This window comes from Ambystoma mexicanum, chromosome 6q (genome assembly GCF_040938575.1).
Source record: "Ambystoma mexicanum isolate Mex_15411 chromosome 6q, UKY_AmexF1_1, whole genome shotgun sequence".
Lineage (NCBI taxonomy): Eukaryota > Metazoa > Chordata > Amphibia > Caudata > Ambystomatidae > Ambystoma > Ambystoma mexicanum.
In genome coordinates this window covers 714,212,592-714,227,870 of record NC_090937.1, presented here as the reverse complement: position 1 = coordinate 714,227,870, position 15,279 = coordinate 714,212,592, and the positions used below count along the sequence as shown (strand labels likewise).

General features: G+C 48.2%; 1 protein-coding gene across 2 annotated transcripts in view; it reads right to left on the bottom strand.

Moving 5' to 3' along the window:
• Window positions 1-15,279, bottom strand: part of LOC138516246 (uncharacterized) — a 342,716-nt gene that overhangs the window by 68,683 nt on the left and 258,754 nt on the right. Inside the window, exon 6 of one of the 2 annotated variants that reach the window (XM_069631229.1) lies at window positions 12,486-12,558. The exons of the other annotated variant lie outside the window; for it this stretch is intronic. Within the exon in view, the coding sequence (XP_069487330.1) occupies window positions 12,486-12,558 (73 nt within the window). The remainder of the gene's footprint in view (window positions 1-12,485; window positions 12,559-15,279) is intronic. 2 annotated transcript variants of the gene reach the window in all.

The window sequence follows — 15,279 nt, the reverse complement described above, 5'->3', positions numbered from 1 at the left end:
CTGCTGCAGCTGGACACACAGAGAACTCTCTCAGCGCGTTGTCGGCGTCCTCTGCTCTTTGGTTTCTCCGGTCAGCAAATAGGATTCGAAACTCCTGCTCTGGATTGTTCCCACACCTGCTGCCTCTCCTGGCTGGGCTTGACCAAGTCTCCATTCCTTCTTTTCGTCTTATACTTTGTTGCCAGCCCCGTCCTGGCAGACTGTCAAAGTCCTTTGTTGTTCTTTATGGATTGATCCTTATGCATATTTGGGGCCACCTTGTACCAGTACTATCGCAGTCAGTAATCTTCATGTCTTCTGTGCTCTTCTTTGTCCTGGTTATTACTATTACTATTATTATGGTATTTATTGAGCATGGATCTAGCTTCAATAAGCAACAGATCGCTTTACAGAGGTATACAACAGTAAATATGCATAACGGAGCGCTTTAAGAGGTAACAATAGAACAGATATACAGTGGGGAGATACAGTGGGCACAGAGGAGGGTTACAGCTGTTCTGGGTGGCAGGGAGGAGAGGGACAGGCACCGTCTAGTGAGTCAAGTGGCAGGAGGGGCAATGTGATGGCCTAGGTGTTGAGGCGTAGAGATTCCTTGAAGAGGTGGGTCTTGAGTTCTTTTCTGAATAGTAGGCACGTGTGGTCGAGTCTGATGCTGACTGGGAGGAGTCTCCATAGTCTTGGGGCATAGGCAGAGAAGGCCTGCACATGTCCTGGCTTCTGGTGGTGCGCTGCCCGTCGGAGAGGCTGAGTTTCTCTGCAAGGTAGCTGGGTGACTTGAGGGCGACTGCCTTATAGATTATGCAAGACTTGAAGGTGAATTGTGCATGCAGTGGGATCCAGTGAAGGTCGATGAAGGCCAGGGTGATGTGGTCATATCTGCGTAGAACCTTGATGAGGTGTGCGGCCGCATGTAGGCCATGTAGGCATGTAGGCTCTCAGGAGCACAAGGGAGGACGATGGGAGGCCTTCAAGGAGTGCATTACCCCCCAGCCAGGTGAGATAGGACTAGTGCTTGGACAGTGGATCGAAAGCTGTCCAGAGGGAGGAAGGGCTTGACTTTTCGCAGGAAGGAGAACTGATACCAAGCTGTATGAGTTTTCTTAGCTATGTTTGGCTTGAAGGAGAGGTGGTTGTCGATGTGAAACCCGAGGGACTTTGTGCAGGAGGTGAGCTCAGGTGTGAAGCCCTCAGAGATCATGGTTGATAGCCAGGTCTGTATGTCTGGGTGTTCCGTGTTGTTGGTGAGGAGTAGGAATTCGGTCTTGGAGGGGTTGAGCTTCAAATATGTACTGGACATCCAGGACTGGATCAGTGAGAGGTAGGTTTTGAGCCTATGGATATCCTTTTTGTTTTAGCCCTTTCTCCTACACTACAGAAATGCATGGGTACACTCTAAAGAAAGTAGTTTGAAATAAAAGGGGGGTTGGGGAAGGTCGGGGTGTGGCATTGGCCATTTGTCTATACCCTAGGTGATCTTCCTTATTCCCATTGGGAAGTCCCTCCCCATGAGGTCCTCCCCCATCAAATCACGCCTAAGGAGACTACTGGGTAGCGTCTGCCCTTGGGGAGAAGTACCTCACGAAAAGCCACAACTCTCAGCAGACACTACTCCCACCCAGCAGTAGCTGTACTCATTGGCCTAAAACCAGCCCTGCCATGATAAATAATGTGTGTATGAAGCTCATACTTCATGTTCAATGAGTGTCTCGCTAGCCCACTTACTAGTATGCATGATGACTGACTGTATGTCATTATCCACCCAACAGGTTCACAGTCAACTGAGGCTGAAGAGGCAGGGCCCTCCACTGCCCAGGAGACCTCCACCTCTGGCAGTGCATCACCCTCCACCCCTGCCCAGGCCAGCCATGGGAGTAGTGGGAGGAAGAGCATGTAACGCTTACCTTCAAATGTCTTGCGGGGATGCCTGTTGTTGGTGGTTGGTGGAGTATGTGCTGCTCCCATCTCGAGAACTGGCGTGATGAAAGGCCCAAAACACTCCGTCCCCACCGAGTTAGCCGATTGGCACCTTGGCCCGGCACGCAGTGTCGGCAGGAGGTTTTTGGGACTGATGTTCACCCTGGCTGATGTAATGAAGGTTGGTCGCGGACTATACTGATAACTGGGTCGCTGCGTGACCTAGGGGCAATAAGTGGACACACATTAGTATGAGCATGGTGCTTGTCCCTCTCTCCCAACCTCCTCTACCCCCCCCTAAAGCTGCTGGCTGGCAATGGTGCAGGCTCACCTTCAATTGTGTCAGAAATCCCTGCTTGCAAGCACCGACACCTGGCCCAGTTACTTCACTAGGTTGCTGTGGTCCAGGCCATCTGTGACTCACAGTTCTGGTGGGTAGCGATGCTCCAGGTAAGTAAGTCTCAGGGTAGCTGCTAGGCGTGAGACTTCCAATGCAATCAGCAGTGTTGAATGATTAGCATGAAGCGCTAGCTGCTTGTCAATGTTAGTAATAACTGTGCAGCATTGCAAAATGTACACGATGCGTGATTATGGTATTAATATCTTGCTTTATTCTTCCTCTCCAGAAGGCTGGAATGCGCCCGAAATGCTGCCGATGGATTCGCTGTGTCCAGAACTGCGTTTGAGGTTGCTAAGGTAAATCGTCTTTGAAGCGGGGCAGGGCGGAGCGTGATGCAGGTCCAGGTTCTAACCTGAGTTGTTTCCTCTTTTACAGGTTCATGGCGGCAGCGGAGAGCGCGGATTGGGTCCCAACAGGTAGGTATTGCAGAGCGGAGCACCTGGCAGAAGCGGAGAGCAGATGGAATCATACGCTGGTAAGAATGGAGCTCCGATGCGCATTTATACGGAATACAGAGGATAAGCATTGCACTGCTCGCACTGAAGCAAGAAAAAGGCTAAGCACGTGGTGTGGCCCAGGGCGTGGTTATATAGCCCTGGGCTGCACCCTTGAACACTAGACCACCAGGGATGATTTCAGTACTGGTTACTTGGGGGCCATCCTGGATATTATCGACTGGCCCGATTTGGCGGTGGCATCTTGGAACGGACTCTATGGTTTACTGTACTGCTGCCTTCGCCAGCCAGCCACTCTACGCACCCAAACCTTGCCAATACTATTGGTGTTGGGAATTAGACCAAATGTCCTAGTGGTGTTAACAGGACGGTCACAATGAAAAGACTTGCCTGGCCCTCCCCTGGGAATCATGACAGCACTCCCCTCCAAAGACCCCCCAAGGAGAGCTAATCCTGGCCCTGTTTGTCTGGATTATTCCGGTGATAACGGGCCAGTAATCGTGGTACAAGAATGTTTGCCACTGGTTCCCATGTCCTATCCAGCACACTATACACCTTCTAATCAACAAGTTAATGAAGGGTTTTCCTTGTGATTTTAGAGTCCAGTATTTCCTTTACCTCGTATTCCTTTTCATTTCCTTGCGTCTCTACCGGGGAAGGCTTTGTGGTGGAATCTGAAGTGCCTGGGTGGACAGGCACTTGAAACATGGAAAACTGAATGTATCCGTAATGAAGTGGGTAAATCTAACTTTACTGCAACTGGATTTATGAGTTAGATGATATGATATGGGCAGATGTATTTGGGGTGGAACCTCTTGGGACCCTTCAGCTGAAGGTACTTGGTTGCCAACCATACCCTGTCCCTAATGTGATACTCGGGTGCCTTTGACCTATGCTGCTGTGCAAACCGCTTGTGGGATGCTTTAGTGTCACGCAGTATACTGTTGGCTTTCTGTATAGTTTCTTTAATGCTTGTATGCAGAGAGGTAATTGCTGGCATGTCCAACACGGTAGGTGGGTCAGAGGTGTTAGTGCGCAGATCCCTTCTGTGCATGAAGAAGAATGGCGTGACACTGGTTGAGCTGTGCATGGTATTGTTGTAGGCATATTCGGTGGCCCAGAGTCGATCAACTCAGCCTTCTTCCGTTTGAGAGATCATGCAGCGTAGGTTTTGTTCCAGAGTCTGGTTTGTCCTTTCGGTTTGGCCGTCAGTCTGTGTGTGTGACTAGTTGACAGGCGCACTTCGATCTAGGCTTTGGCACAACAACTTCTCCAGAAGTTGGAAATAAATTGACTTCCCCGATCAGAAATCATTACAGACGGGAAATCATGCAGTTTGACTATATTTGTAAGGAAAACTTGTGCCAGAGTTCTGGCATTCGGTAGTCCTTTCTGTGCAATGAAATGCCCATTTTGGTCATAAGGTCAACAACTACCAGGATAGTAGTATAACCATTACAAGGTGGAAAGTCGGTAATGAAAACCAATGATATTGTATGCCACGGCGCAGGTGGTATGCGTATTGGTCGAAGTAGGCCTTGTGGTTTAGTTTTCGGGGTCTTATTCAGCACGCAGACGTCACAGAATCTGACATATTGAATAATATCCCTCTACCATGTTGGCCACCAGAAATGTGGTCAGATTTTATCCATAGTTTTCGTGATGCATGGATGTTCTGCTGTGAGCGTGTCATGGTAAGCCTGAAGAACCTTTAGTTGTATGGCGGTGCTCGGAAGATACAAGCGCTGCTGAAAGTAGGGTAGTCCATTGTTTTCTGTCCATTGTGGATCCTGAGAAACCCAATATTGCAACTGGCCTGGGTTCATGATTTGTTTGATCTCATCATACCTTGAGTGCATGGAGGGCGAGACCTTTTGAGCTAGTGAGTCCAAGCAGTTTCTCTTCCGGAATGATTGCTACCGGGGTTGGCGGAGCATAGACATCTTCACCCTCTGAGTCCCAGCTAATACGAGAGAGGGGTGTCAGCCTTCCCATTCCGTACTCCAGGGTGGCATGTCATTGTGAAATCAAATTCCGGAAAGAATTGTGCCCATCGTAATTGGCTGTCCATAAATATTGGAGGTTGCGGTGGTCAGTAAGTACCGTGATGGTATGACGTCCTCCGGGGAGATGGTGATGCCCTTTTATAAATGCTGCTTTAATAGCGATGAGTTCTTTATCTGTTACAGCATAATTTAGTTCAGCAGGGGAGAATTTCTTGGACCAGAACGCCACTGGATGCAGTTGATTGGTCATTGGATCACGTTGGGACAACACGGCTCCCATTGCTACGCTGGAGGCATCAGTCTCTACCAGGAAAGGAAATTCTGGGTCAGGATGTCAAAGCACAGGTGCAGAGGTGAATTGCTTCTTTAACTGGTTCAATGCTTGCTCGGCTTCCATGGTCCATGAAATGGGTTCATTCTTGCGTAACAAAGAGGTGATTGGATGGGCTATGTCTGAGAAGTCCGTAATAAAGCGCCGATAGAAATTGGCGAACCCCAGGAAGCTCTGGACTGCCTTGATTGACTTGGGAGAAGGCCATTGGAGGATTGTTTCCACCTGTGGTTGTCCATCGTGACTCCTTGAGGGGTTAGGATAAAGCCTAGAAACTCCACCTCTTTTATGTGGAAGGCACATTTCTACAACTTGGCATATTGTTGGTACTGCCGTAACTTTTTCAAGACTGGCTTCATGTGCTGTATGTGTTCTTCCAAGGCTGTGGAGTAGATTAAGAAGTTGTCTATGTACACCATGGTGCACACATCTAGCAGTTCCCTCAAACACATTGTTCATAAAAAATTGGAACGCTGCCGGCGCGTTACAAAGACCAAAGGGCATGACTGTGTACTCGAACAAGCCAAATTTGATGCGAAAAGCTGTCTTCCACTCACTGCCGGCTTTCACACGCACCAGATGATATGCTCCTCACAGGTCAAGTTTCATGTAGATGTTGGCTTTCTTTACCTCATCTAGAAGCACTGGGATCAATGGCAGCGAATACCTGTTCTTGATGGTAATCTTGTTGAGGCTTCTATGATCTATACATGTCCTACGATTCCCCTCCTTCTTTGGTACGAAAAAGAGCACTGAGGAAGCATGTGATTTTGACGTTTTATGAACCTGTTTGCCAGGTACTGATCCAGGTACTCACGGAGGTGCTGGTTCTCCTTTTCCGTGAGGGCGTAGATGCGACTGCATGGAGCCGCAGACCCAGGAACTAGATCGATCTGGCAATCGTAGGACCTATACAGAAGCAAGGTGTTGACCTGCTCTTTCTGGAACACATCCTGGCATGTCTCATATTCGGGGGGTAATTGACCAATAAGTCCAAGTACTACTGGTTGACTTTTTTCTAGCATTGCAGAAGTTCTCTGTTCGGGCTTGGGCAAAGAAGCGTAACAGGTTCGGAGACACTCAGATGGGAAGGTCATTGGATGCTTCATCCAGTCTATGTTTGGATTGTGACATTCCAACCAAGGCATTCCTAGAATGAGTTGGAAGTGGGGAGCATTGATCAGGTCAAAGACTATCCGTTCTCTGTGACAATCATTACACAACAACTCGACTTCCCTGGTACATTGATTCACAGGACTCGATGATAACTGCGTTCCATCTACAGAGACTATGTTCTCAACCTTCTCTCTTTGCTGCATTGGATCTCCTATTCGTTGGGTCAGAGTGAAATCCATATAGTTTCCAAATGCTCCACAGTCCACGAACACCTCAAGAGCGTGCATCCTCTGTGGCTGTTATGGGCAGAGAAGTATTACTGGTGTTGTGACGTGCAAGACCGTTGACGTCTTCTCCTTCATCGACAAGCCGGTCTCTACTCTTGTCGATTCGTGGAGTTTTCCAAAGGCTTTAGCAAATTTTCAATTCCTATACCGGACGTTACCCCCAATGGTTTTCGGGGTAGCTTACTTGGGCAGTCTCTTAGGAAATGTCTGGCTTTTCCACAATATAGGCAAAGTTGCTTTCACCTCTGTTTCTTCCTTTCTTCTTTGGTCAGAGGGCCCCTGAACTGGCTATCTGCATTGATTCTGGTGGATTCTCAGTTGGGCGTGATGGGGTGTGTCTTGGGCATACGCACAATGGACATCCCGTGGAATGTGACTAGTCCGTTCTTCTCTCCTGCAACCGATGATGATGCTGCACAACAAGATCAATGTATTCAGAGCACCGTTCCGGGGGATTGACCACCTGAGCCAAACATCCTTAAGTTCACTACGGAGGCCCCAATAAAAGAAGGTAGTTCTTTTGCCTTCTGTCCAGTTGGTTTCAGCTACAAACTTGTTAAAAGGTGGTGATATACATTAGGAGATCTTGTGCACTTTGCCTTAAGGATAGCAGTTCCCCATCCAGGGTAGGCTCCTGTGTCCTCTGGGCGAAGAGCTTGTACAATTCCGGCTGAAAGCCCTGGAAGTTGTGCAGGATGGGATTGTCTCTGTTAACTAACAGCACGACCAGCTGGCTGCATGTCCCCGCAAGTACAAGATGAAAGCAACCTTAGTTTGATCTGTAGGAAACGCCCCGGGCCGACACAAAGTGGAGCCGACATTGGTTCGTGAATACTGCATATTTTTGTGTGCCTCCCATGAAACGTTCCGGTGGAGCAAGCAGGACAGACGCAGGAGTAGTGACTTGTATTGCGGCTGGTGCGGCTGCCGTGCTTTCTTGCGGGCCTGGTAATAGTACTTGACCAGCTTGGGTTCGAGTTAAACGCTTTGCAAGTTCCTCCGTTCTTTCTCGGTTCACTACCAGCGCTTTCCTCATTGCATTCGTTTCGGAGTAAGCAGCATGCACCTGTGCCCTCAATTGCCCATAACTTGGCGGCTAACTTGTCCACCTCTGACATGACACCCAGGCAAGACTTTACAACATGGGCTTAGTGTTCTGGAATGCTTACCTTCAGATGTCTTGCAGGGACGCCCGTTGTTGGTGATTGGTTGAGTATGTGCTGCTCCCCCCTCGAGAACTGGCGTGATGAAAGGCCCAGCACACTCCGTACCCACCGAGTTTGCAGATTGGCACCTTGGCCCAGCACACGGTGTGGGCAGGAGAGTTTTGGGATTGATGTTCACCCTGGCTGATGTAATGAAGGTTGGTCGTGGACTGGACTGACAACTGGGTTGCTGCGTGACCTAGTGGCAATAAGTGGACACACCTTAGTATGAGCGTGGTGCTTGTCCCTCTCTTCCAACCTCCTCTACCTTTCCCCCCGAAGGCTACTGGCTGGCAATGGCACAGGCTCACCTTGAACTGTGGCAGAAATCCCTGCTTGCAAGCTCCAACACTGGGTCCAGTTACTTCACTGTGTTGCTGTGGTCCAGGCCGGCTGTGACTCACGGTTCCGGTGGGTAGCGATGCTCCAGGTAAATATGTCTCAAGGTAGCTGTTATGCGCAAGCCTTCCAATGCAATTAGCAGTGTTGAATGATTAGCATGAAGCGCTAGCTGCTTGTCAATGTTAGTAATAGCTGTGCAGCGTTGCGAAATGTACACGCTGCATGATTATGGTATTAATATCTTGCCTTCTTCTCCCCCTCCTGCAGGCTGGAATACGCCCGGAATGCTGCCGACTTGATGAGATGGGAACTGCGTTCGAGGTTCCGAAGGTAAATAGTCTTTGAAGCGGGCGGGCCGCGATGCAGGTCTGGGTTCTAACCTGAGTGGTTTCCTCTTTTACAGGTTCAAGTGGCGGCGGCGGAGAGAGCGGATCGGGTTCCAACAGGTAGCTATTGCAGAGCAGAGCACCCGGCAGAAGCAGAGAGCAGATGGAATCTCATGCTGGTGAGTATGCAGAGCGGAGCATCCGGCAGAAGCGGATAGCAGATGGAATCGTACACTGGTAAGTATGGAGTTTCGGTGGGTGTTCATACGGGATGCAGAGGATAAGCGCTGCACTGCTCGCATTAAAGCAGGAAAAACACTAAGCACGGGGTGCGGCCCGGGGCGTGGTTGTATAGCCCTGGGCTGCACCCTTGAACACTAGACCACCAGGATGATTTCAGTACTGGTGACTTGGGGCCCATCTTGGATATCATCGACTGGCCCGAATTGGCGGCGGCCATCTTGGCACAGGCTCTCTTGTTTACTGCACTGCTGCCTACGCCTGCCAGCCACTCTACACACCCAAACCCTGCCAATGCTATGGGTGTTGTGAATTAAACCAAATGCCCTAGTGGTGTTAACAGGACGGCCACAATGGAGAGACTTGTCTGCCCCCCCCCACCAGGAATCATGACAGAGCAGTAGGGAGGCACCAAGGTCACATGAGACCAGCACAGAGTCGGTCGTGCTAGGTGTGGAGACAGACACTTTTTTTTGGGGAAATATATCAATCATTTCATGTTAGTGATAGGAAGTACCAGCAGAGGTTTAAACATTAGTCTACTCCAGGCATGTGAGGGCAAGCAAATTAATCTCCCCACTCCCTCATTTCACTCCCCGGAGAGTGACGGACTAGAGCAATGAGGTTACTGCAAAAGACACGCTCAACTTGTACATGGTGAAGGTCTGGGTTTGAGGAAACTGATATGATAAGAAGTGCACTTGGGCAACTAGATAACAGCTTTTAAAGCCTATTACAGCCCGGCGAGGGGCATGTAGCGGCCTCCCAGCCAATGAGCAGGCTCACAACGGGGTCTTTACAACACAGGATAGACCCCATGCTGAGTCGCCTCAAAGCAGGAGGCCGCCATCTTCCCTCATCCGGAATCAGTTAAGTGCGCTCCCTGCGCCCACATGTCCCCCACACCCCACCCCTACTGCCCTTTTCCACATATTTAGCTCCCCCCACACACCTTGTTTTTCCTTCTGCGTCGCTGGCACCGGGAACAGTAGTGTTCCCCACGTATCTCTGACTCCCGAATGGCCGCCATGGAAAGGGAGAAGGGACTACATGTAGTGCCCTGATCTATGGTGGCCATCTTTTTTGTAGTGTTTTGTTCTCGAGTTGAGAAACAGTTAACACGCTGTTTCTCAACTCAAGAATAATACACTATTAGTACCCCAGTACAACATGACGGGGTACTAATAGCAATGCACCAGGGCTCACGTTAAAGCCCTCACTTTGGTCAGGCTTCTAACTGCTGGCTTGGGGCATTACTTCACCGGTAATGCCCCCCCTCCTCAGGTTATACTGCTTAATTAGTGCCAGCCCACCGAGCCCCGGCAGCACTATCAGTTTTGGCCACCCAATCCCGGCCTGTGTCCAGCCAAAATAAACTCTAATAGTATACTTCTCAGACTCTTCAAAAAAAATCTTTGGTAGAATCGGTGGCACATTAACAAAGGGATAAGGAAACGTTAGAAGCATTTTTACTTTATTAATGAAAACCCTGCATATCAAGGATAAGGTAAGAGCTCTCATTGAGAGACCAATGTCCGCAATGTCTTAACTACTACTCTAAAGTTCCCACTAAACACAACCTCTGGGTCTTTCAACCCCAAGACACCAAGTTGTCTCCATCTGCCACACAAGCCTAAACCCATCACCAAACCACTGCATAGAAACAGGAACAGGTATGGATTAAGTAGCGTTCACCCAAAGACCTTAGCATTCCCCACGCTTATAAATATACTGCATAATATGTTCCAAATTGTAATGGCGGTGCTTGCATACCGCAGCACATAATCTGATTATAATGAGATAATTAGGTTATGCAAGTGTGATTGTAGGACCCCATGCACATGTTTTTCTCCGAAGAGCACGATCAGCGGCGACGCTACATCAAGAGCAATTAATAATAAGAAAGGGGGCAACTGTGTTTAGTGCCCTGACCCTGCAAAATCGCACCCGACAGTCGACCATTAACACATATTCTGGCACTCGGCTGGTTATGAAATTCTGTCACCATGGAGAGAAAATAAGACCCTAGACTCAGTCTTTTAAATACCACAAATAGTACGGGCCAACCTATGGCATTGAATGATTTTCAACATTACAGGAACCAACGGGAGCTCACATTCAAGTAGGTGCAATAAACCAAACAGCTGTTGCAAGCCATTTGGGGTGGACCTGCCAGGGGTACATCCTGACTGATCTGATCTAACACACATTGGCATGAGAGACAGAAACCGATGACCAGTATCCTTGCAATATCGGATTGTCCTAATTTATAAGGGAAATGGGCAGATAGATGTGCTAAGCAATCTAGGGGATCTGTATTAGGTTTTAATAATAGAATAAGCACAGCCTCTCTGGTAGTCTTTAATAATATCCCATTGTCAATGGCTTCACTGTATACAGGTGTGTAGCCAGAACATGAATGAATGCCTTGTAAAATTCTGTCAACAATCCATCCGTTCCCGGTGACTTCCCCACCCCGTGCAAAACTATGAATAGCCTGGGAGACCTCAGCAAGGGTGACAAGAGGATTAAGTGTTGACGTGTGGTGCAGAAAAAAAAACCTCAATTTGATGAGCAGCTTTGACAAGTGTAGTAGAATACATATCAGAATGTAGATGGACAAAGGTATTGGACATCTCTGAGTCCCGACTGCGTCAATTGCCCTCCATGTCCCTGATGGGGAGTATTGTGTGCTCTGTCGGTCTGCTTCTGTCAGCCAAGACAAAATCCTGCCTTTAAAAATAACATATAATATGGAAGTAGCCAGCCTCTAGTGGCGGCAATTCTGATTAAATTTCACTTTCTGGAAATTATTTAGGTGTTTCATTAATTAATGGAACAACAATAATGTGAAGTTTATGTTCTGATACAGAATTAAAACTGGTGCCATTGCTACGGGCACATGTATCCCAGTGTCCTATGTTTCTGGCACTGCTTCAGTGATATGGCACAAATAGGGTCCTACTTGTTTCTATCAAGTGCACCATTTTCTGATGGGCACATAAATGAATTGATGTGAAGAAACACAGCTGTGCAATGTGGCAAACCTGTCATGTAAAGTATTGGAATATATTATGTGTTACTGTCAAACATGCCTATAAATACTGACTTTGAATCCAATATCATCTGAAAATTGTGCTGTAAATTGCATCATTTTCATCCTTGATTTCAAAATGTTACTTGGGGGTGTCTCACGCCAAATCACCCTTGCTGGTGTGTTTGTGTTGGCACTCTTCATTTGCTCGTCCCTCTCTGGGGCAGGTATTTATGCCCCACCATTTTAAAAGTTCACCAGTCGGCAGAGGGTGTTGCAGACAAGGCTGCAATGCCCTAGTATTGCCTACCTGGACCACTGATGCTTTCCCTTGGTAATCTCCCAATTGCATCTTAGAGGTGAAATTGTGAATATCCCAGGGTGGATGTCAGCTATTGGAGTCAAGATCCTAATTTGGATGGATGACAGGCACCTGCATGGTGTTTTGTGGGCTGTGGTTGATGCTAGAGGGAATGAGACTGTTTTGTTGCGTGGTGGTGATCTTCTATAGAAGATAACTTTTCAGGGGGGCTTTTTTTTGCTCCGATCGGTCCATGAACCTGGGTCTCATGCTAGGGTTTCCTATGACAGAGGAAGTGGGGTGATGTGGCATGCTAGGTGAGGTCCGCTGGTGCGCCCCAGTAGATCAAAGAAAGGGGTAGCTTGAGTGTGGTGGGATCAGAAGCTTGAATGGGGCACCTAGAGGGAAACACTCCTGGAGCAACATCTAAACAGGTATCAGAATGGTTCTAAACAAGTTCAACGGATGCTGAGGAAGGACAGCATGCAGGTCACCACAGTCATTAAGAGCAGATTTGCTGGCACATACCTTCTGCGCCGGCCTTTTTCAACCACTGATGTGCTGATGCGACCGCTTCTGGTTTCACAGCTTGGGCCAGCGCCTGTTTATAAGAGAACAGGAAAGAGCGATCTGTATTCTGTGACACTGGACAGGGGGCACTGGTTCCCTTTTGCCTAACAATGCACGATGGAAAACAGTTGCAAGGCTGCGACATTAATACTTAAGCATGCTAGCCCTTCTAGTCTAATCACATTTCGTAGCGTGTCTCTGCCAGACAGGGGCCTTTGTCTTTTTGTCATCATTACTCTTAGATAGGCCCGGATAGAAGGGGGCCAGTTTCTCTCTGCATTCCACTCACAATCACCTGTCAAGTTCTCATCGCTGGAAAGGCACGACTGCAGCCTCTGACCCGTGCAGAGCTGTCAGAGATCAATGCAATATTTTCCTCTGTGAACTCTTCAACTGCGCCATAACTTGAGAGAAGGGCAACCTGACCCAGAAGAGTCGATAAGAAAAGAATATTGTGAACTGCGAGCCTATTCTTGGGCTCTGCTATCTACAGCCCCCTGCTTGTTACACCACCGCAGTCTGGGCCTCCCATAAGGTACTGTTTTGTGTCCAGAATGTGAAAACTGGCGAAGAGCTGCATTTGATCCAAGGCTTGATTTGAAAAAAAAATACGTTAGAAACGATTAAGAAAAACCTGAAGAAATCAGTTGGAGGCGAAGCAGAGCAGCCTGCTTCAGGTCATGCGCCAGACACAGCAGCTGTTTTCACGCTAACACTGTTAACCCCGTTTTAATTCTGATGGGCCTTTTGCTGAATTGCCTTGCTGTTCATTTCATGATGAGTGCGCAGGGAGCGAGGGGGGCAGGTTTAAAGTCGGGACCTGTCGACGTGATGCGGTGTGATATATTTGTCTTCTGAAAAAGGCAAAATGGGTAGTTGCATTTTTACGCGTGGTTTGGGCGGGATTCAGAATGATGAAAGCTTGAGAGGTGCAAATGAAAATTCCAGTTGTCTTCAGTATTTTGTTGCCGGGAAACATCCCACCTTTCCTTCAGGTTGGAGCCCTTCTAATTCATGTCACAGAATAAAAAGTGGTCAGAGGGGATTAAATAAAATGGTGGCGTGTGTCAAAAATGAATGCCGGATGAAAGAGAATAGGAGAAACAAACGAGGATGATGGAAATAAAGGGGCCCCTCGTGACGGGATGGCACCTGTTTCCGCCATTACCTCTACGTCCCTCTTCCTCGTCCGAGTACCTACCTATGAGATTTTCCAGAGCATTCATTCATCCACTATTACCCCTACCTCTCACTACCGTCCTACTACTCCATCTACAACCACTTCTTTGCGGCCCTCTACTTCTCTGCCACTACTACTTCTCCACTACCACTGATACCTCTGCTCCACTACCGCCTCCCCTTACTACCAGTACCCCTCCGTTGTTATCGCTGCTATTCCCACCTCCACTGCCAACCACTACTCGCTACTTAGGTGAATTTGCTGAAAGTCAAAGATAAAGAAAAGGGGTTAGTGGGGATTTTGGCACTAGGGCCATCCCTCACTCTCTCGTCTCCCTTGGGTTATCCCCACCCAGAGATGTTGTTAGGTCTGGAAAAGATCCAGGGCCACGCTAATGTCGGGACTGTCTGGACTCTGGGCTAGATAGCCTTTTGGTTGTAGCCCCAGAGCTTCTATCCGGAGCTACCATTGAAAGACCTGGGGCTATAGCCGCCGCAGTACCCCTCTAATAATGCCTCTGCCCCCACTCTAGCCCAGGTGTCCGTAACTTTGATTAGTTCTACCGCTCATTGTCCACTCCTGTCTTAAGCTTTGTCTCAAGCTGCAGTGATTTCCCTGATGCAATGGCTAGCTGACTCCCTGGGGGTCTTCCAATTTTCCTTTACCTAACCCTGCTTAGTGTTCTAGGAGTTGTTGGGGTGGTGCCTTCACCCATTCGGTTGGAATCTCTCAGCAAGCACGCACAGCCTCACTTTGCCCTTCAATGTTGGTATCCAACGCTGTTCTCCTCCCCTCCTTGCTACTGTCCCTCCTTTGTTTCACTCTGACTTCTTGTCCCCACCCTTAGATTTTACCTACTCTCCCACCACTACCAACCCCTTATACTACTTCCACTACCACTCACTGACAATACCACTCACTACTGTCCCCTGCTACTCCACTCTCTCCTCACTCTCTCATGCACACTCACTCCACAGAACCTGCCTCTCCAACCACCTCATCACTCCTCCTCGCTGTCCTTCTCTGGTCTTTTGGTCATCCTCCTTCCGCCTCCTGACCTCACCCCATTAACCCACAACTAAACCCTTTCTCCCTACCGTGGGGTTTAATCACAGCCCTAACAAATATAACTGAAAGGCCCACTGGTCAATGAAATCCTGCCTTCAAAAACTTCCACAGTACAAATGGGCCTAGTAATGCAGACTGTGTATTTCTGCAAGAAACACAAGGAAGAGTTGTGGAAAAAAGCAAATGCCACGTGAATGGCCAAGAACTGGAAATCAAAAGGTCTACCTTTCATTACAAAGTGCAAGGTCAAATGGAAAACACAGCCTTTAAGTCAGATTTGTAAGAACAAATTAAAGACCCCTTCTACATGAAAAGCAGGGTTTTCAAATAGTGAAACTAAAACGGCCTTGCATATGCGTTTTGCAGTTCTAAAACTTGACATAAAGACAAATGTTTCTTGCTAAAATAAATATATCAGGGAAAAGACTTGGTGTATGTTGGCAAGATGCAAGGTATTAAAATGAATAATATACCTGCAACGGAATGAAAAGGCTATTTTTCTTT